General features: G+C 47.2%; 1 protein-coding gene across 1 annotated transcript in view; it reads left to right on the plus strand.

Moving 5' to 3' along the window:
• The first annotated feature begins 286 nt into the window (after nucleotides 1–286).
• The window catches only part of Tgfbi (transforming growth factor beta induced), a 33,810-nt gene continuing 13,585 nt past the window's right edge, over nucleotides 287–20,511 (plus strand). Inside the window, exons 1-7 of the mRNA XM_076855868.1 lie at nucleotides 287–459; nucleotides 5,304–5,402; nucleotides 14,868–14,932; nucleotides 16,412–16,572; nucleotides 16,916–17,080; nucleotides 17,306–17,452; nucleotides 19,609–19,750. Coding sequence (XP_076711983.1) covers nucleotides 326–459; nucleotides 5,304–5,402; nucleotides 14,868–14,932; nucleotides 16,412–16,572; nucleotides 16,916–17,080; nucleotides 17,306–17,452; nucleotides 19,609–19,750 — 913 coding nt within the window. The 5' untranslated portion in view covers nucleotides 287–325. The remainder of the gene's footprint in view (nucleotides 460–5,303; nucleotides 5,403–14,867; nucleotides 14,933–16,411; nucleotides 16,573–16,915; nucleotides 17,081–17,305; nucleotides 17,453–19,608; nucleotides 19,751–20,511) is intronic.

Raw genomic sequence — 20,511 nt, forward strand, 5'->3', positions numbered from 1 at the left:
CTGCATACTTTGTGCTCGAGCAAAATTGACTAGGGGAGGAGACGGAGGTAGGGCATGAGGGAGGGCTGGGCAGCGCAGGAGAGAACAGAGAGGAAAGTGATCTGCTGGCAGAGGGGGCGTTCTGAGTGCGGAGCGCAGCCCTGGGCGCGCGGGTTGGGAGGCGCCAGCAGCCCGCCCTCCCCGCTCCGGGCCGGCCGGCTTCCCCGCCCCTCGCGGCCGCTCCCTCGGCTCGCGGCTTACTTAACCTGGCGCGGGCAGCGGGGCGCTCTCACTTCCTCGAGTGGCCCGCTCGCGCATCGTCGGTCTGTGCGAGTCCTCCCTCTCCATGGCGCTCCTCGTGCGGTTGCTGGCCCTTGCCCTGGCATTGGCCTTGGGTCCCGCTGCGACCCTGGCAGGTCCCGCCAAGTCACCTTACCAGCTGGTGCTGCAGCACAGCCAGCTCCGGGGCCGCCAGCACGGGTAAGCCGAGCGGAGGGGCGGGTCGCCAGGCTCAGAACGCACGCCGCTGGGGGCATCGAAGGGGGCAGAGAGCAAGGGACAAAGCCCGGTAGAAAAGCAGGCAATGTGCAGCGCTGAGACCAGTCCTGCACTCGGTGGAGGGAGGGGGGTGCCGGATGATGGAGGGAAGCCTGCTCTGGACGCTTTGTAGGGGAAGAGGGTGGGGAAGCCGAACAGTGACCCCCTACTCAGGACAAAAGCATAAGACTGCCCACGCTTTCAGTTTCTCCATCCAGACATAGGTAGAAGGGGGCGTGGGCATCTCTCTGACCAGAATCACTGTGGGAAGGTGCCCAAGGCAGTCATGCACACACCAACCCAGCCAGGTCATTGTCCAGTGACTCCAGACATGAGACTGGGGCTACACCAGGTGGCATAGGTGCCCCAGATTTCTGTGCACCTGGTCGTGTCCTGCACCCACCATCTGGCATCAGGCAGTACTTCCCAGGCACAAAAGGGACAGTGTGGCATCTCCCCACCAAACACACAATGAAGAGCAGTATTCACAAAGCAGGGGTGGGGAAACTGAGCCCCTAGAAGGCCTTCCCACAGACCTGTGGTATGTATTGGGTCCAGGGTTGAGTTTGACCTAAAGCAAAAGTTGGATTTGTAACTGTGGGACCTTATAACTGCAGGCATTCCTTTGAGTCACTGAAGATGTCTTTGCTTTAGGAGAGAGACCCAGGTAAAAGGTCTAAACTGGTAAAGACCCAGGCACAGACCCATGCAAAGGTGGGCAACATTTCTACATCCATCCAAAGCCAAGCCATGTGGGCTTCTCACATTACCAGGCTTTACTGTGGCTTCCAGCCTACCTGTTTTCACCAACTTTTTTTTTTTTTAAACAACTTTGTAAAACTATATGTAGGTAGAGGCAGGTAAGAGTCCTCAGGGGAGGATCAGATGCTATTGGGTCTGGCATTGACATTACAGGCAATGCCAGCCCTTCAAGAGTCTAGCCAGATCTATACTTAGATGAAAAGTCACTGTTGAGGGTGACAAAGTTGATTTCATAGGTCCCAGCAAAGCCTTCACTCCCATACCTGGTCATGATCTAGGGGGTGGATATGGGCTGCCCCTTTTAGAGAGTCGTCACCCTTGTTTCCTCCATGGCTTTCTGACCTCACTTGGCCTTCCAGGTGCTCAGGGCTTTTTGGGAGAACGGCTCTTGGGGGCAAATTTGTCTTGTCTACTCTGCAGAATGAAATAAAGCCACAGCCTCAACAGGCTCCTGGAAGGAGAGCACTGAGGATCTTAGGGAACTGGGAGATGATCTTTGACTTAGGCCCTGGGCATAAGGGTGAGAGGGCAGGTAAGAAGGACATGGAGGACATGGGGCTTCAATGTCAAAATGTGAAACTGGCATTTTTATTTTTATTTATTTGTTTTTGTTTTTATTTATTTATTTTATTTTTATTTATTTTTGGTATAGAGGATTGAACCCAAGTTGCTATACCACTGAGTTCTATCCCCAGCCCTTTTATTTTTAATTTTAAGACAGGGTCTCAATGAGTTGCCAAAGCTGTCTTCAAATTTGCAATTCTCCTGCCTCAGCCTCCTGAGTCTCTGGGATGACAGGCCTATTATTTCTCTCCAGCCCACCTTTGCTTCCTCTGCCTTTCTTGTGCTTTATTTTGATGCCACAATATGCCTGGGATGTTTCTTCTGCCTCTTAACCACTAGTCAGGAGAAGATCCCCGCAGCATTGTCTCCCAGAATGGCATCTCTGTACACAGTGAAGGTACTGAGAGTGCTGCACCAAGAACCATCTCCACAGAAAACCCACTTCCCTTCAGAGGCCAGAAGAGACACTGACGGAATGGAAAATAGGGTTTTAAAAAAATACAGATGCTTTTTATTGAGTTTCAGATAGTAGATCAACTTCCCTGTCATACCCCTGTAGGCTAATCCTCTTGATTAACTTCTTGCAGTGCAGTTGAAAAAACCCATAGTAATCTGTCTGTGATAGGCATAGTGATCAAGAAGTCACATGAGCACTCCCTCCCCCAGTAAAATCTGGATGCACGTGTGCATGCACCATGGCAAAATGGTTGCAGGCACACTTGCATTTACCCTGATCTAACCATCCCTTGAAAATACCACGGGACTGCCTGGCCCTGCACACATGGGTGTGGCACCCTGTGCAAATGGATAACCCTGTTCAAGTTCCAGCCCTTTATTCAAAGTGAGAACTGGTGAAAAGGGAAGAAAAACATTTCTGCCAGTTTAAGGAAATGCAGACTGCTCCATGATATGAAGGGAGAAATGGTCAGTGTTCTGCTCACGGGCAGCGCTTTCTCCCTACCACCACTTTGTGTTCAACTTCCCCACAGTACATGTTCCCATTTTACAGATGGTGAAACTACAGCTTAGTGACAGAGAGTGACTTTATCCAAACATAGAAAACTGTTGGGAGGGTAGTCTCTGTAATGTGGTCTCTTGGCTCCCAGGTTTGCCTTTTGCTATAGGGAAGGGGGAAAAATACTACTGAAAGAGAAGTTAGAAATGCAGCCACACTTCCAAATATCACAGACCAAAAATTGGAGTGATCCTCCTAAAGCACTTGGTTTTTCAAGTCCAAGTTGAACAGCAGCTCTGTTATTCTTCAGGCAGAAGGCCCAGAAATGGCTTGCTCTTTTTGATTGCACTACAGCATAAATTTCTTGTGTACACAGTTCATACAGGCCTGATATGAGAAAGAAAGGGTCACAGCAGCCCCAACCACTGTTTCTGTCACACAGGGCAGCAGCAGTGGACTCTCCCTCTGCAGAGGAATGTAGGAGCCACATCCATAAGAGGCTCATGAAGATTGGCCAAACGCCTACAGAAAGTTGCAGGGAATTCATCAACAGTAATTATTTCCTGCTTGGTCAGATAGGAGAACTTTGCAGATTATTCAACAATAAGTAGAACTTGCGGCTGGAGTGTGGCTGTCTGGGAATCTTCAGGAGTTACTTAGGGACTGTCTAACCTGTGAATCCCAGAGAGCAAACAGAGAAGCAAGGTGTTTAGAAATCTGCTGGGGGCATTTAGTGACATCCTATTGGGAGTAAGTAACCTGCCCTCCTGCGGGCTTGTCACATTCTCTTCTGCCTCAGCTTTGTTCCCTATCTGGTTCTTGCATTACTTCCCTAATACTCTGTGCATTCGTGGCCCACTCACCTCTGCTTATTGAACAAAAATGTGGACAAGGGGCTGGGGTTGTGGTAGAGAGCTTGCCTAACATGTGTGGGGCGCTGGGTTCGATTCTTAGAACTGCAGATAAATAAATAAATATAACAAAGGTCAACGGACAACCAAAAATAATAATAATTTTAAAATGTGGATAAGAGGTGACATGGTAAAAGAGACAGGTAAAGAAGTAAGGGTTCAGAGTGAACAATCACCCAATAACCTAAATATTTAAGAGCTGATCAAATTCTAGCAGCCCAAATAGTGGGATGGTAGGCCTAGCTTTACTGAAAAAATCAGGGTTTTCCTGAAAAATATCGTGCATATGAAAGGGTACCTGTGGATTACAGTTTTAAAGTCACAAAGAAATTGATGTTGAAGTAATTGCCCAGTCATTGGGTGACACCTGAAGCTCTCTGAGCACTGGGGTCTTGTGAAAACCCTCAGCTGTAGTTTCTTTGCTTTGTCTGATTTATGATTGAGTCAGATGAACTGTCTGCCTCCCCGTCTTCTCCCATCCCAAATGTCACCATCCAGCCACAGCAGCCTCCTTACCCCAGGGGTTCCTAATGGCCTGAGCACTATTCTATTGGATCAGGAGATGGTACAATAGAATAAAATACCCTGCAACAAAACCCTGTGGCTCTGGAGGAGCCTTCTAGGCAAAGCCCCAGGAAATTTGCACTTTGCTTTCCCAGTCATTGAGGTCTTTTTGAGCTGGGTCACGCTTTTCAACAAGTATTTTCAACAAGATTATTCCAAGCTTCTGCACCTGACCGGTTGCCAGGCTCTATCCAGAATGTCAAAGGTAGAAAGAGGCAGGACTCTTGCCTTCGAGGTTCTTTTGAAGGTAGCTGGAGAAAGGAAATATCCATCGCACATCAGCTATAGGGTTTCTGGTAACCAGCATCAAACGAGTTGCATCCCAGGTCAGAGAATGTAAAGAAGAGTGTCACATGGGGCAATGGAGGAAGGCTTTGGGGGAGAAGTGGAACTCAAACTGGGGTCTAAGTAATTGACAACTAAGAGTTAAGTAGGAGAACACCCCTATTTGGTGCCATGTACCACTTGCCATGTACCCTCATTTTCAGTGTTGTCCTCTGGATGAGTCATTGCTGGGGAGACAGGCAGCTGGTCTAGACAATGAGTATATGTGTATGTAGAGCTGCCAGGGGGATGCTGGGGTCTTCTCCTCATGACTGCAGAGCCTGTGACAGACACTGGGATGTCAAGTTTGGGCTCAGTATGAAGTACAGATGCAGAGAATGGCTGGGATGTCTTTCAAAGCTGCTTTGCTTAGGAAACATGCCACTTTGACTTTGCTATTTTTTTGGATCTATACCATGCCATCTAAAACATTTACGACCCCTTTATTTACATTGTCCCATTGCCCATGCCAAGGATAGTTACATGAAATTATATCAATGTGTGAGATAGATAAGCAATTTTTTGTTTGATGGAAAGCCTTCATGAGGACCAATGGGAATCTAGGTAGACAGGTCCAAAGCCTACCCCAAAATCCACCCTGCTGCCAAGACCGAAATGGCTGTCTGTCCTCCATCTGATGAACTGGGAAGACCTACATGAAGTGATGGACATGCCGACCTCACTAACACCATTGCTTTTGTTTCCAGCCCCAACGTGTGTGCTGTGCAGAAGCTCATTGGCACCAACAAGAAGTATTTCACCAACTGCAAGCAGTGGTACCAGAGGAAGATCTGTGGCAAGTCAACGTGAGTATCTGCAAATACCCAAGACCAAAGAGGCCACGTTGCACGTGTGCCAGCCACAGGTGCCCCCAGGGCTGGGCCAGCACCTTCTAAAAGGTCAGGCTGCCTAAAGAGCCATGAAGGTGCACGTACAAACGTGTCAGAGAATGTGTTCTGGGGAGTGGTTTTAGGAAGCTGGCCAATTTTTTTCTGCATTTTTAAGGCTGCTGACAACACTTTAAAACATCTTTTAGGGCTAGTTTGGAATTGCAAGAAGCATAAAATTGTATGTGTGTGTGTGTGTGTGCATGCGCGCGCACGTGCATGCGTGTGTGCGTTTCCAAATCTTCACTAAATGATTCAGAAAGTCCATGGAGAGGCCACCAGCATGTCGCTCTGGGAAAGAAAATCTGTTGTTGAACTGATAGGAAAGCCCACTCTGTCTCTGTTGTCCTAAGGTAAACACCTCAAAAAGATTTAGGTTGCTTAGAAATGTGCCCACAATGAGATGGCCCCCAATATTAAGATAGGCTTAGACCCTAACTTTGACAGGGTTCATTTTTAGAATACTCAGCTGTCTCCTCTGTAAAATGGAAATAATGAAATGACCTGCCTTATGGTTTTGTTATGAGGATTAAATGAAATAATGTACATAAGAGAACAAATACGGTGCCTGGCACATAGTAACTGCTCAATAAATACTAGTTGCTATTATCATTACCACAGAATTTGTAAATTAGACCACACAAACAGACGGAAAAGTGGCAATAGGCTATAGTCCAGTGACGTCACTATAAGGCTTGTTGCTTCCTGTATAAGCACAAAGGGAGGCAGCCTTCATCCCTACTGCCCAGCACCTGGTAGAAACAGGGTAGTGTGCATATTCTAACAGAATTCTGAGGAAACCTAATCTCTTTGGGCACTAACTGTCAGCAGTTGTCAAAGTTGGCTCTCTCCTACAGATAGGAAGATGTGCTGTGCAAAACCTCCCCTTGTAGGGATCTGACCCTTCCTCTCATCTGCATAATAGGAGGATTAAGAAACTCTAAGCCACTATCTTGGACTTCTTCCACTCTTACAGATTTTTAAATTTATTGCTTTGATGTTGCTTTCAAGTAACCATCTCTTCCAATTTCATAATCAACTAAAGGAAAGGGAAATGCCCTTTCCTTAAAATGTACATGGAAATAAATATACCAATGTGTGGCCCTGATTATGTGAGGCAATGATCAATCCTAGTCTGAATCAAGGGAAATCAGGAATCGGAACTGAGCTGGAGAGAGCTGCTTCTCCCTGGAGCCTGTCTGGGGCAAGTCTGTGGCAACTGGCTCCCTGCCAATGAGAGTCCCACCTGAAATCTAAAAAGAGTTGCATGAGTTAGAAGGATACACCCTCCAGGTTCAGTGAACAGAAGCTCAGCAATAATTTTTCCAGTTTTGAACAAAAAGAGATTATGCAAATTCTATGCCTAGCCTATTCTTCCCTGTTGCCCAAATTAAAAATATATATAATAATAATGCTGGGTGTGGTGGGACACACCTATAGTCCCCACAACTTGGGAGGCTGAGACAGAAAGATTGCAAATTTGAAGCCAGCTTGGGCAATTTAGTGAGACCCTGTCTCAAAATACAAAATAAAAAGAACTGGAGATATATCTCAGTGGTAGAGGAACTCTGGGTTCAAAAATAATAATACCACTGGTACCAACTGATTTTTTTCATATGGGTATGTTATCTACTCAAACAATTAATTACTCAATTAAACACAAAGCCAGGCCCCACATAATTGCTTCTTGGAAGATAATCAAAGCACCTGTGCCAAGAGTACTTCTCCATCTCACAGCTCTGGGTTACAATGAGGCCGTATTTTCATTAATTGAAGTTTCTCTAAAAATGTCATCCAATTGTGACGACAAGCTGGCCACAGGGTTTCACTTTGGATGCCCCCCTGTTGAAGCATTTGCCCGACTGGTTAACAGTAGCATGGTAACTTTCCTCGGCAGCTCGTGGCTGATGCTGGTGGAGGATGAGTCACGTTGGCTTATTGGCTCTTAACACTCTCCTCTTTCTCTGTGCGTGTGCCAGGACAAGTCACAAGCAGTAGAGCTACGTGTTGACAAAACACTCCCAGCTATAATCTTGCCTTCTGGGACAGGTTTGGTTTTGAGAACGTGGTGAGGAATTGGGGCAGCACCCTCACTCCAGTCAGCACAGAGGGGAGCCCGGGAATGGAGAAAAGGAAAACGAAAATCAAAGGGAAAAGATGTTCACATTCAGCTCTTGAATGTGGCTGTTGCTCTGAGTAGCTTCAGAAAAGAGGAAATGAGGAGAGAAAAACAAGAGTCGTTGTAAAATTTCATGATCCAGGACAAGACAGGCCCTTCCTGGAACATCACGTGCAGCATCAGAAAGGTGGAGCTGACTTGGAGAAGAACCAGAAAAAGCAGAGAGGAAAAGAGGAAGAGATTGACTCAGTTCTGTTGTCCTTGAAAGCTAAGGGCAGCTTTTCGGGGAACTTGTTTATCTAAGACCCAGACCCCTGAGGGAGCTGCCATCTGACCACCATGAATTAAGTGCTGTGGGTACTGGGGGTGGGGTGCATGCTGGCTGGAATTAATGTCACCCTGGGGGAAGTAGGTCCCTCGTGCATTGAGCTGGATGAGGAACTGAGTGGGACATGGGAGCATGGTGGTTGGAGTAAAGAAAACCATCTTAGAGTGGGGCTGACATGGGCACCGGGCCTTTTCCCAGCAAGACTCAGTTGTGTTGGGATGAAAGAAAGCAAAATGGCCTGGGGGAGGAGGCAACGTGGGTCATCAGGGGACCTAAGGCCAGAAGGAAAATTTGACCTTGAAAGCAATTGAACAGCACCAAGCCCCAAGCCCAAGGGTGAAGGTTGTGGCATGAGTTTAAGCAGAGACACGGGACAGGCCTAGTGAGGCAGGACCCTGAACCCACTTGCCTGCAGCCAGGAGGCCCTGGAGTCCACTTCCTGGAGGGGAGAGGACAGGCCACACTCAGCTCTGTCCTCATGTCTTCAGACAAGAGCTTTTCTGTATTTCCAAAGAGAAGAATCTGAGACTTGGACACTAGGTGTCAAGCCAACATATACATTTTATTACAAGAAATAGTTACCGGTGGGCTCCTACCTAGAGACTTGAGTACATTTTATTCCTTAGAAACTCACTTTAGCTTTTATTTCAGATCCTAAGGAACACCAGAGTGATAACAATGGTCAATCAAAAAGAGTTATGGGAAATAGTCAGCATCCTCCTCTGTGATTTCAGGCCCTAGTTTGATTGGTAATAAAATTCTTACATGTGGAAGGTTGAACAAAGGTGCAGGAAATTGTGGTCAGGAGTCTGGCTGTCTCTGTACTAGTCTTCGTGTGTGTGTGTGTGTGTGTGTGTGTGTGTGTGTGTCTGCAGAGAGGGAGATCTGTTTAATAGCTAAGTCAGAGCAGACGTCATGGGGATATCACAGACATAGCAGGGGCTCAGACATCATGAATGTGACACAGGAAGGGAGCTGGCAGGTAGGGATGGCAGCTGTCCATTCCAAAGTCTTGAAATTGTTCCATAAGCAACACATTTCACAAGTGCAGAAGCAGTTCTCTGGAGCCAAGATGGGCTGGCAGGATACTGCTGGTTTTCTAGTAGCAAGCGTTGCTTTGCCCAGGGGCTACATTGCAATACTTGTTCAGCACTGTGTTAAAGCTTAGAAATGTCACCTTTACTGAAGCCATCCAAGACAAGGTTGAGCTTTTCCATCAGGTGGCAGGTCTGTTTTCAATAGATTTCATTCTGTGCAAAGCACGCTGAGACATCTGACATGAAACTGGAAAAGTGCCAATCTTCTCTTTTCTGTATTCCATAACTTGGTCCCAAAGGAAAAAGAGGATGATGAGAAGCTATCTAGGCTCTCCCCAGACCCACCCTAGCACTGTTTCATATTCCCCAAACAACCATCTAGGACCCCGTGGATGATCTGCTTCATATCAGGGATATTGAACATACACCAAAAACACATCTGTTAAGCAGTGTTTCCTGAAGATTCTAGAACATTCTGTAAATTAGGAAGCTGCTTAGCTGATTGGAAATTTCATGCTGCTGAGAATTTATATGAACCACATACTTACTACCTGGGGCAAAAGCCCTGGGGAAAAATAGAAAAATGACCCCTAAAGATGTCCACATCCTAATCTGCAAACTTGTAAATGTGTTCCCCAACATGGACAATGGGACTTTGCAGCTGTGGTTAAGGATCTTAAAACATATAATTTTAATAAATGTATTCATGCATTTAAAAAAAAAAGGATCTTGAGAGGAGGACATTATCCTGGATTATTTGGTAAATCTAATGTAATCATAAGGGTCCTAATAAGAGGGAGGCAGCAGGTTCAGAGTCAGAGAAGATGTGGTGGAAAGCTGGGGTGATAAAACCACAAGCCAAGGCATGCAGCAGCCTCCAGAAACTGGGAATGGAAAGGAACCGAGTTTTAATGCTTCTGGAATGAATACAACCTTTGCTTTAGCCCCATGAGGCTGATTAGTGGCTCTAACCTCCAGAATTGTAACATAATAAGTTTGTATTGTTTTAAACCACTACATTTGTGGTTATTTGTTACAGTAAGCTATGGGAAACTAATAGAAGCCTTCCACCCATGTATTATGGGGATTTATTTGTTACAATGTGACTCCATCAGTGAGCTCACTGTAGGATATTGCTTTGCCTCAAGTTATTATTCTAGCTTCCACTTTAAAGTTTACACTTGGAATGTTTTGTTTTAGAAGAAGCTGGACAACTGAGCACTTAGTTGACAGCAAGTATCCATTAAGTGCTTCTCGTATGTAAACTCATTCGCTTCTCATACTCTATGTTCTAATAGAATGTGATCATTAGCTCATTTGTAGATGGGGCGACAGAGTCCCAGCAAAGCCTAAGCGTCCTGTTCAGAGTCATCTGCTGGTAAATGGGGCAGTTCTGTCCACTCTACTGTGCTGCCCCCAGGAAGAATCAAGCCTAGCAGCTAGTGTCAAAGGAGGTCTACAAATGAGCATGCCTGTGGGACCTGAGTGAACTGCCCAGGTCTCTCTCTACAGCCCTGAAAACTGTGTTTGTGGGTTCCAGAGACAAAGCCTCCTCAGGATCAGAGAAGCCCTTTGGCCCAGAGTCACTCCCAATCTGGTGGCTTTGGTGATACCTTGCTGCAAGAGGCTCCTCAACAGCCCTCATCAGATGACGGGCATGAGAACTGAGAAGACACCCAGGAGTCCCCAAAATGTCCTCACACATGGAATACAAATCACCACAATTGCATATAACCATTTTCTAAAGTCTTCATCCTAATCACTAACCAGGCTGGTGAATTCCTGGGATGCTGGAAGCCTTTGCTGGTGGAAGGTGGCTCAGAGCAATCTCTGGTTTTCTATTGGGGACCTTAAGGATCAGCTCAGCTTCCTTTCCAAGGCCAGGAATGCAGAAAAAAGTAAACCACTTCAGGCAGGCAGTCCGCGGGGCACCCCCATGTCTAGACGCTGTGACTCTGTTTGCTCTGAGATTCCTGTTGGAAACTGTGACCCAGAGAATAGTTTACCTTCTGTCACAGGAGACTGGCTCTCAGGCTCCACTCCTTGTTCCATCTCCTCCACAAGTCTAGTTAATTCCTTGGCATTTACACCCAGTGAAGCGCACTTGGGAGAGAGTGATTATTTTAACTTTATATTAACTTTGTGGAAAATTACTTTGGGAAGAGAAATACGGGTCCTTTCTGTGTCCAAGTCTATGTGAAAAAGTTACAGGGGGATGGAGGAGAGCTTCCCAAATATCCCTAAACCCAGGCCCTGTGTAGACACTATCTTTTTGATACCCTTCTAATCCGGGTACCTTAACTCACTTTCTTCTGCAACTTGTTCTTCTGTCCTGAGAAACTGGAACCAGATAATTAGTAACTTGTTGCCTTGGAGAGTTTGCTTTTTCTGACCTGAGGTTTTTAGTTATTAGAAACTATTTCTGGTCAAGAAGTCAGGAGCAGAGCAGCTTTGGCTGATGAGATGAGATTCAGAGACCAACAGTTCCTTGCTGTTCAGAGACACCTAGGAACTGTAGGTTCCCACTGGTTTCTGTCCTTCTCTGTGTTCATCCTAGAGGGATGGCTTTAGATCCAGGCTCTTGCTTGTCTGTCTCCCACAGCATCTGTGTTCTCTCCAGGGCTAGAGCCCACATGGAGTAGCCCACTGGGCACAGGGAGGGTGGGGCAAGCTGCTGTGCAGATCAGCAACCCAAGAATCTTTCGGGGGGATCGTCCCAATGGACCGTTTCTAGGTCTGCAGCCTGCAGCTGCTCTCTGCTTCTCTGGGGTCATGCAGGCTGGTTCTGGAAAGGGCCAGTATTGTTTGGTTCAGGTAGAGCAAGGAGACTAGCAGCTGTAGAACCATCTCAAGTCATAAGCCTGCCATACCCAGGCTGAGTGTCCTGGCCTACAATTGAATGCCCAGAGAGGGCCAGGGAGAGGGAGGTCAGCAGGGCAAGGGGAAGAGGAGAAACCTTCTGAGAGCTGTGCTCAGTTTACTAGAAAAAGATCTTGGCTGGGGGAGACTTTGCAACCTCAGAAACTGAGTCTCTACCATGGGGAACTTGCTGTCAAAGCCATTCGCATGTGACAGCAGAGCACAGTCCTGCTGCCATGAGACATGGGTGCAGAGAGCCCCCCTGAAGAAGCACAGGGAGTGCTGACAGAAGTTAACCTTGTTTGCTTTGGAGACACAATGGTGTCCTCCAGATGTCAGAGTTTCAGATCATTCTGCTTCTGCCAAATGTGCGCATTGACAAGAGCAATGGAAAAAGAGTCCGACTTGGTGCAACATGAGGAGAGCCCTAGTGCTGCCTCGACCCACCTGTCATGTCAAGAGACCCCTTCACCCCTCAGAGCTTTTTTTTATTGCATTTATTTATTCTAATTTGTTATATATGACAGAAGAATGCACTTTACTTCTTATTACATATACAGAGCATGATTTTTCATGTTTCTGATTGTACACAAAGTAGAATCACACCATTCATGTCTTCCCACATCTTATTTAATCCTGTTAACCCTCTCCTTGCTGAGACTGTTCTGCTCATCTCTGACCTTTTCCCCGCAGCCCCTCAGCACCCCTTTCTCCCTACACAGCCTACTTGCACACATGTGCCTATGTGCCCCCTCTCCCAATACACATAACTTGTTGCAGGAATCATAGGTTCCCATTTGGGAAGCTACCTGAGCTGTTTGTCTTTCCTGTGTTTTTGTTTTTCTGGGGAGTAGGGCAGAGATGTAACTCAGAAGCCAACATTTTTTGAGTCTTTGGCCAGATTGATGGGGGACTCCAGGCCATGGAGTGTATAGCACCCATGCTCACCAGGGGCCCAGAGGACTTGGTAGATTTTCCAACTGTCCTTCTCCAACTCCATGGAATTTTATAACAGATAACTTTTGAAATAAACTAAGTGTGGAAGAGATATGACCTATTCCTACTTCCCTAACTCCATTTCTTCCCAATGAAGTCACTGAACCCTAGTATTTATGCATAGGATCAAAGCTTGGAGCTCTCCCTGGATTGAAGGACACTGTCCTTCTTTTAGGGAGTGGCTCTCTGTCCCATAGAAATCAGCCCACCAACTAGAAGACTTGTGAGTGTGAGGTTGGAAGGAATTTTAGAGATCATCTAGTTTAACATTGTGTGTATGGGGAAACTGAGACCAGAGAGAAATAGACTTTCAAGGTCACCCTGCTAGTTACCAATGAATCACAATGCAAACCCCTGATTCTAGTACTGTTTCTCTTAAACTACACTGCCTTTGAAATTGTATGTCAATGAAATATTATTTTAGTTGCAGAGTCAATTTTAGTTTCTGAAGATAAAATTGTGGGTGGGTCAAGGTCAGTCTTGGGGAACAGCATGTTTGGGCCTTGTAAGTGCTGGGATGCAAGGTTAGAAAGGAACAGAAGGGCTGGACAAAAGGAGAATGGAGGAAATGGGTCAGAGAAGAATGTTTCTAACTTGTGGATCCTCAGTCATTTCCTCGGGGCCCATTTCTAGCTAAAAGTGGCACCTATAACTCCCTGATATCCTGAGAATCTGAAACACTCTCCTGGATAACTGGTGAACCAGGCTTCATCTTCACTTGATAAGTCTTCCCTGAGTTGACTCCAGTTGCATTCACAAGAGCAGGAAGCTCAGTGTGCGCTGAGAGTCTAATCCAGCGCCCCAAAGCCACATTTCTTCCCAATCCATCTGCCTCTCTTCTGGTGATGTCATTAAGCATCCTGCATGAGTCTGATAAAACCCTTTGCAATTCAAGTCTAACCTCTCTCTTGTCCCAAAGGGCATATCGATGTATCAGAAAGAAGGGAAAGCATGGGGAGTCCGTGCGGTTTGCATTTGGCTCCAGGCCTGCTAAGGAGAGTTGGCTGGCGCTGTGGTGTGACCTCCACAAGATCTTTCTTAGGAATAGACTTTCAGAATTTTTCCTTGCAATGTTATTGAAGTCCTGTGGCTTCCCCATAGTATCACATTTTCTGAAGCTGTGTCTTTCAGATCCCCACACAGGAGTCAATGTCTCATTATAGGGTGGTCTGAAGGAAAGGAGACCATCTTTAGTTTCTTGAACAAATTGTTTCAAAGATTAAAACTGCACTACCAGTCTCATGTTCATCCAAATGCAGAGAATTTTACAAATGGACAATATGGGTTTTCTTCTGGAAGGACGAGGCATGGTTGAAGGAGGAGGGTGGGTAGGGAACACTTTGCTATGTAATCCTTTGTGTATCTTCAGTTTGAAACCATAAAAACATTTTATCAATGAACACATTTTTAGCTTTAAAATTTAAAAAAGACTACTTCATAAGAGGAGCTCTGCTTTTATTTTAGTGTTAAATTTTAAAATTTGATTATTAGAAACTGAGAAAAACTTGATGATCACAAATACCCTATACTTTTTGGTTATTAAATCAGAGTTAGAAGAGCATGAGAGATTTAATCAGTGACACCCACACATGCACACATGCATTTTATAGATGAGAAAACTGAGACCCAAGGAGGAAAGGGGACTGGCCAGGATGTGACAGACTCAGAGCTAGAACTAGTGCATATCTGTCTGCTCCTCCCTGCTCCCTTTCCAGCACAGTGGCCATCTGGTTTCTGGTGCATGTTGGAGATAAATTCTTGGTGTTTTCTAATTACACTATTGAATATACTGAGTTAGTTGGGCTTCCTAGTTGGTTTTTTGTAAATGTTGGCAACCTTCAGGAACATTCTATAAGGCCAAGGAGACATGAGGAGCTTCTTGCCAGTGAAAGGTAGTTATGATCTAGCAAGTGGCCTCCTCAGAGGAAGATGCTGCACCCATGATCTCTCTTCTTATACTCGGTGATTTGCTGGGAGAGAGAGACTGATGGCGCTGGAGGAGGAGTGAAGCCCTGCCTGACACATGTGTGTGCCTCTTGTTACAGAGTCATCAGCTATGAGTGCTGTCCTGGATATGAGAAGGTCCCAGGAGAGAAGGGCTGTCCTGCAGGTAATAAGCCAGGCCCTGCCTGTGGGTGTGGGTGGAGGGGTGAGTAAGGAGAGAGGAGCATGCATATAAAAGTGTACAAGGTCTGAACATGGGTCCCTGGGGAGGGTGTATTGGCATTCTCCCATTCTCCCATGTGTCACTGGCCTTTATGTTCCATGCAAGAGGTGGAAGATAGGAGCTAGAAACAGTGCATTTCCTGAGCTACTTTTCAACGAACTAGTAGAGCAGAACCCAGTTCTGGCCTGCCCAGCCTCTTTAGGAAATGGAGGCTCCTGGGCCTCTTATCTTTGATTCTAAATGCATTCAGCAGGTTTGGTGTGGCGGCCCTTTGCTTTCTGATAAGATCCTGCTAGAGGTCCGATGGGATAACTTGGTCTCTGGCTGGGCTGGGAACCCAGGGTAGCCCCACTCTGTGTCTAAATTTGGCCCACTGGAGTTCAGCAGTGAGCAGAGCTGCAAGGAGGCTCACGCAGAGTCAGTAAAGGATACCATGATTGGCAGCTCTGGGCCAAAGACAGGATGCCACCTGTGAAATTGATCAGAGCCTCTTCTTTAGTGTCACACATTACCAGCAACTGTGCAGAGGAGTTTGTGTTTTAAATTTGAAAAATAAGTTACTTTTAAGTTAAGATTATGAACCTGAAAATGGCTAATAAAAAAAAAGTATGATGATAAAAACAGTGTGATACTGAGTCCGTAACTAGATCAAAGTCATAAAATCAGTGACAGACAACAAAATATACCTTTTTGACAAAAAAAAAAAAGAAGAAGAAGAAGAATGTGAACCTGAAATTTAAAGGGCGGGGGAGCGTGCAGCATGGTCAGTGCCAAGGTCACAAGGAGGATGTTGTTGGCATGGTGTGGGGGGCATGTCATTATGACCCAAGTAGAAGGACTAGGTGGGATGGGGAGAGTGGTTGGGTAAAGGAGATAGGCTGTAAGGGGGAGCTTGATCTCTGGACCCTATTTTTAGATCTTTTAAAATGAACATTAGGCTCACTGTCTAAGAAGGATTTTATTACCTGCAAATACACAAAATACCTCTCAAAGATTTATAATTGTTTCCTTCTAGTAGTGGCCATTAGGAAACTAGTTTCAATAAGAAGACAAATCTGTAAAACTAGTGTGTAGTTAGGATTTCTCTTTCTGGTGTACATTCCTACCTGTGTTATCTAAATGTCTAAGGAAAAAAAAAAAAGCTGTGTTCTGCTGTGTTTAAAATGATTAGGGGAAAAAAAAATGATTAGAAATTTCCAATTAGCTGAGTTCACATAGAGAGGCATTTGACTACTTACTGAGTTATTTTAAGCTCTCAGCTCCCCAGCAATAGACTGTCTTCGGGCTTTTCCACCCACTCCCTCACCCCTCTTCACCTGCAAATGTATCTCCAGCCTCTCTGGCAGAGAAGGAAGGGCAGGGGTGGTCTGGCTGGGGTGGCTCTGCAGAGGCCCATCCCTCCTTTGTCTTCTATCCCTGCAGCCCTTCCACTCTCAAACCTTTATGAGACCCTGGGAGTTGTCGGATCCACCACCACTCAGCTGTACACGGATCGCACAGAGAAGCTGAGGCCTGAGATGGAGGGACCAGGCAGCTTCACCATCTTCGCCCCTAGCAACGAGGCCTGGGCTTCTTTGCCAGCGGTGAGCTGTTCCTTCCGCCCAGAGGGCTCTTCCTGGGAACTGCTTTATTCTGAGAGGTCTGGGCATGGAGAATAGGATCTGAAGCAATATCCTACTGTTTCTGGAAGCTTTACCTTTCACCCCACAGATACAAATTAAATAGGACTCACCAAGTCTCTTACAGTGTCCTGTCTGTCCCATTGGGCACAGACCAGTCTTGGTGTTCACGGAGGAGGGCTCTTTGGTAGGAGTGAGGTCTACGTCTACTTGAGGATTAGGAAGCATATTTCCCAGGGGAATGAGGGCCCACCCCTTGAACATGGGGTCTGCAGCTTCCTAACTGTCACATTGTTCTTCCTTCTAGGAAGTGCTGGACTCCCTGGTGAGCAACGTCAACATTGAGCTGCTCAACGCCCTCCGCTACCACATGGTGGACAGGCGGGTCCTGACTGATGAGCTGAAGCATGGCATGGCCCTCACCTCCATGTACCAGAATTCCAACATCCAAATCCACCACTATCCCAATGGGGTACGGGAATCCCCAGCCACACAGCACTGTCTTCTGTCCACTGCTGACCCATATGTGGGGCTACTCTCTGGGGTTTTGTCCTGCAACCCCTGGCCTCCTGGGTCTTCTCCTTAGATCCTCTGGTTCCACAGTGGGTGGGTGTGAAAACATCATCTTCCCCTCCTGAGGCTTCCGCATCCGGATTCTGTTTTGCTAACCACTTGACTTTGCTATTTCTCTGGGCAGATTATAACTGTCAACTGTGCTCGGCTGCTGAAAGCTGACCACCACGCCACCAATGGCGTGGTGCACCTCATCGATAAGGTCATCTCCACCATCACCAACAACATCCAACAGATCATTGAGATTGAGGACACCTTTGAGACCCTTCGGGTGAGGCACTTCCCTGGGCGGAGGCCCAGGCTGGGGACACCTGGCTTCCCAAGAGAGGCCTGATAGAACAGAGGATGTCTCATGTGGAAAACATGGAGAATCCACTAATCATATGCCCAGCTGGGCCTAGCTGTGGAACGCCTGCTCTCTGTCCCCTCCTTTGGAAAGCTTTCCTTTCCTTGGCTACCTGGGAAGGTTCAGTGGTTTGTGACTGTAGCAGGATGGGGTCCTCTGAGCTGTGAGCTGCCTGGACCTCCACTGTGGGTTCCAGAGGTGGGAGGACCCTTCCTTCCAGATGTTGGCTTCCTCATGGGGACACCAGAATAATGGCCCGCCAGGCTCTGTAGACCACCCATTCCCACCCTGGGAGCCCTGTTCTAGTCCTACCCATGTTTCCTTGAAACCCAGACCAAGCAGAGAGGCCATCAGGAGTTTAGAGTCTGACTCCTGGGCTGGCTTCTGACTGGTCTGGGGCCAAAAGAACATGCTCCCATCCCCCATGCCCAGCAGGCATCTGTCTTACAACTGAAGGGATGAGTGGTGTTGCTCTTGGCAGTGGCCACTCGGGGAAGTGAATGCAGGCTGCCCCGTCAGGGTTTTTGCTCTGATTCAAGAAGAACTTCCTAACCACAAAGGATACAATTGGGAGTGGGCCGCCCCTCCCTGGAGATCTCCAACACAGAGAGACAAACACACTGGGGCCGGCTGGAGTGGATGGGCCTCAGCAAGTGGCGATGGCTTGGAGCTGGCTCTGGAGGGCCCTGTGACTCTATACTCTTCTCCCTTGCCTTTCTTCTGGGTCACCCAAAGGGCAGGAGTCTGCAAGGGAAAGATGTCACTATAAAGTTGGTGACATATGTTTTCATTAACAATGGTTGATCTTGTTGAAAGCCCTCTTACTATTTAGGTTTGGCAAATCTTCCTCCCTTGCTTTTTCCCCTTTGCCCTCCCTGAGGGTCATCTTTCCTGTTCCTAACATGCTTACTAGGCACCTCCTACTTTCCGGGTATTGTTCTATGTGCTGGGGTATAGAGTGGACTGTCCTTGGGGTTGCTCATATTCTCTGTTGTGTTAACCAGTCCACACGAGCAAACAAGGCAGCCACAGACCGAACAGAGGGTGAGGTCAGCAAGTCGGTGGTGGGCAGAATATCAGGAGGCCTAGGGCAGGCCTCTTTGGAAGAGATGACCAGAGTGGAGGCCTGAAGGACCATATGGGCCTGTTCTACAAAACACTAGACAAGAGCACGGCCAGTGGAGGGAAGGCAAGAGCAGAGCTCCAAGCAGGCACAGCAAAGCAGAGGCACAAGAGCCAGAGTGACACTCCAACGGAAGCAAGAGGATGCAGCGAGGCCAGGCCAGACCACGCAGAGGGGGCAGGAGGCTGGCTCCATCCTGAGAGGGACAGGATGCCCTCAGGCTTTTAGGAGCTTATTTTGGCTATGGTGTAAAGAATGGGTCATGTAATCCTTAAGCTCCTGGAGCTCACATAAGTAATTACCAATAACTATGGGATTACCATTGGGAGAAGGGCAACAGGCCATGAGAGTGTCAGAACCAGGCAGATAGACTTTTGACTGGGGGCTTGTGGGCTGGGAGGAATGCCACGTCGACCTCTCAAAGAAAGGGTATTTCTGACAAGGCCTGAAGAAGGAATAAAAGTCAAAGAAGCAAAGAAAGAGGGAAGGGCTGAGGGAACAAGCTGGAGGTGGGAAGGAAGATGTGCAGTAGTTCCTGAAAAATGGCCCTTATGGTTGGGATCAAGCCAGGACCCCCGTGGAGGCCATAGTAGAAGGGAGGTTTGGTCCAGCATCTCTTTTCTCCTTTTTTTTTTTTTTTTGCACAAGGAATTGAACTCAGGGGTGCTTTACCACAGAACTACCTTTTTAATTTATGTTGAAACAGGGTCTCCCTAAGTTGCTGAGGGTCTTGCTAATTTGTGGAGGCTGGCCTTAAACTTATGATCCTCCTGCCTCATCCTCCTGAGTCCCTGAGATTATAGGGGTATGCCACCATATCCAGATCAGCTTCTCTCTTCACCTTGGGCTTCTATAAAAGTCTCCAGCTCCCAACAGAGAACTGGCAAGTTGGTGTGTTCATCCTGCTGGGAAGAGCCCAGAGCTCCAGAAAGTACTTCATCTTCTCTCTTTCTCCCAGGCTGCTGTGGCCGCATCAGGGCTCAACACTGTGCTTGAGGGTGACGGCCAGTTCACTCTCCTGGCTCCAACCAATGAGGCCTTTGAGAAGATCCCTGCTGAGACCCTGAACCGAATCCTGGGTGACCCTGAGGCTCTGAGAGGTGAGCATCCTTAGCTCCGGCAACTGCTGAGCAGCCAGACTGAGCCCCAGACCTGCTCTACTTCAAGACAGGAACACTACCTGTCATGAGGTCTTTCAGAATGTCCACCACAGCCATAGCTTGTGTTGTTTCTGGCTGGCCGTGTCTCTGCAGAAGCCAGAGAGCCCCTCCCTGGCTTTAAGGGGTGAGCCCAGAACCCCACAGCATTTGAGGAGAGCTGGGGAAGTAGGCAGAGCTGGAAGTCACAGCTGACCCTGGCCAGACACAGCAAAAGACTCACGTGGCCAAGACCAGAGCAGGGCTGCCCGGTGGATAGGCAGTTTGGAGATGTGGGATGGGGGTGGCAGGTAATGGTATCCTGAAAATGGAATCACCTTGCTGACCCTGGAAATTTGCCTCTGACTAGTCATGGGTAAGCTACAGTTAAAACCTAATTCTTGCCGGTGCCTGCAATCCCAGCAGTTTGGGAGGCTGAGGCTGGAGGATCCCCAGTTCAAAGCCAGCCTGAATAAAATACAAAATAGGGCTGGGGATATGGCTCAGTGGTCAAGTGCCCCTGAGTTCAATCCTGGTACCCAAAAACAAAACAAAACCAAAAAACAACAACAACAACAAAAATCCTAGTTCTTATCTTAACTCTCCATTGCTGGTTCTATCCTTTCCTCGATGAGCTGCTAAGTTAGGTGGACATCAACTAATGCCAAGGGGAGGGAAGGAGCAAGCATTCCCCCACCAGATCCCTTTCAGCTCTGTACTTCTTT

The sequence above is a fragment of the Callospermophilus lateralis genome, chromosome 5, assembly GCF_048772815.1.
Source record: "Callospermophilus lateralis isolate mCalLat2 chromosome 5, mCalLat2.hap1, whole genome shotgun sequence".
Classification (NCBI taxonomy): Eukaryota; Metazoa; Chordata; class Mammalia; order Rodentia; family Sciuridae; genus Callospermophilus; species Callospermophilus lateralis.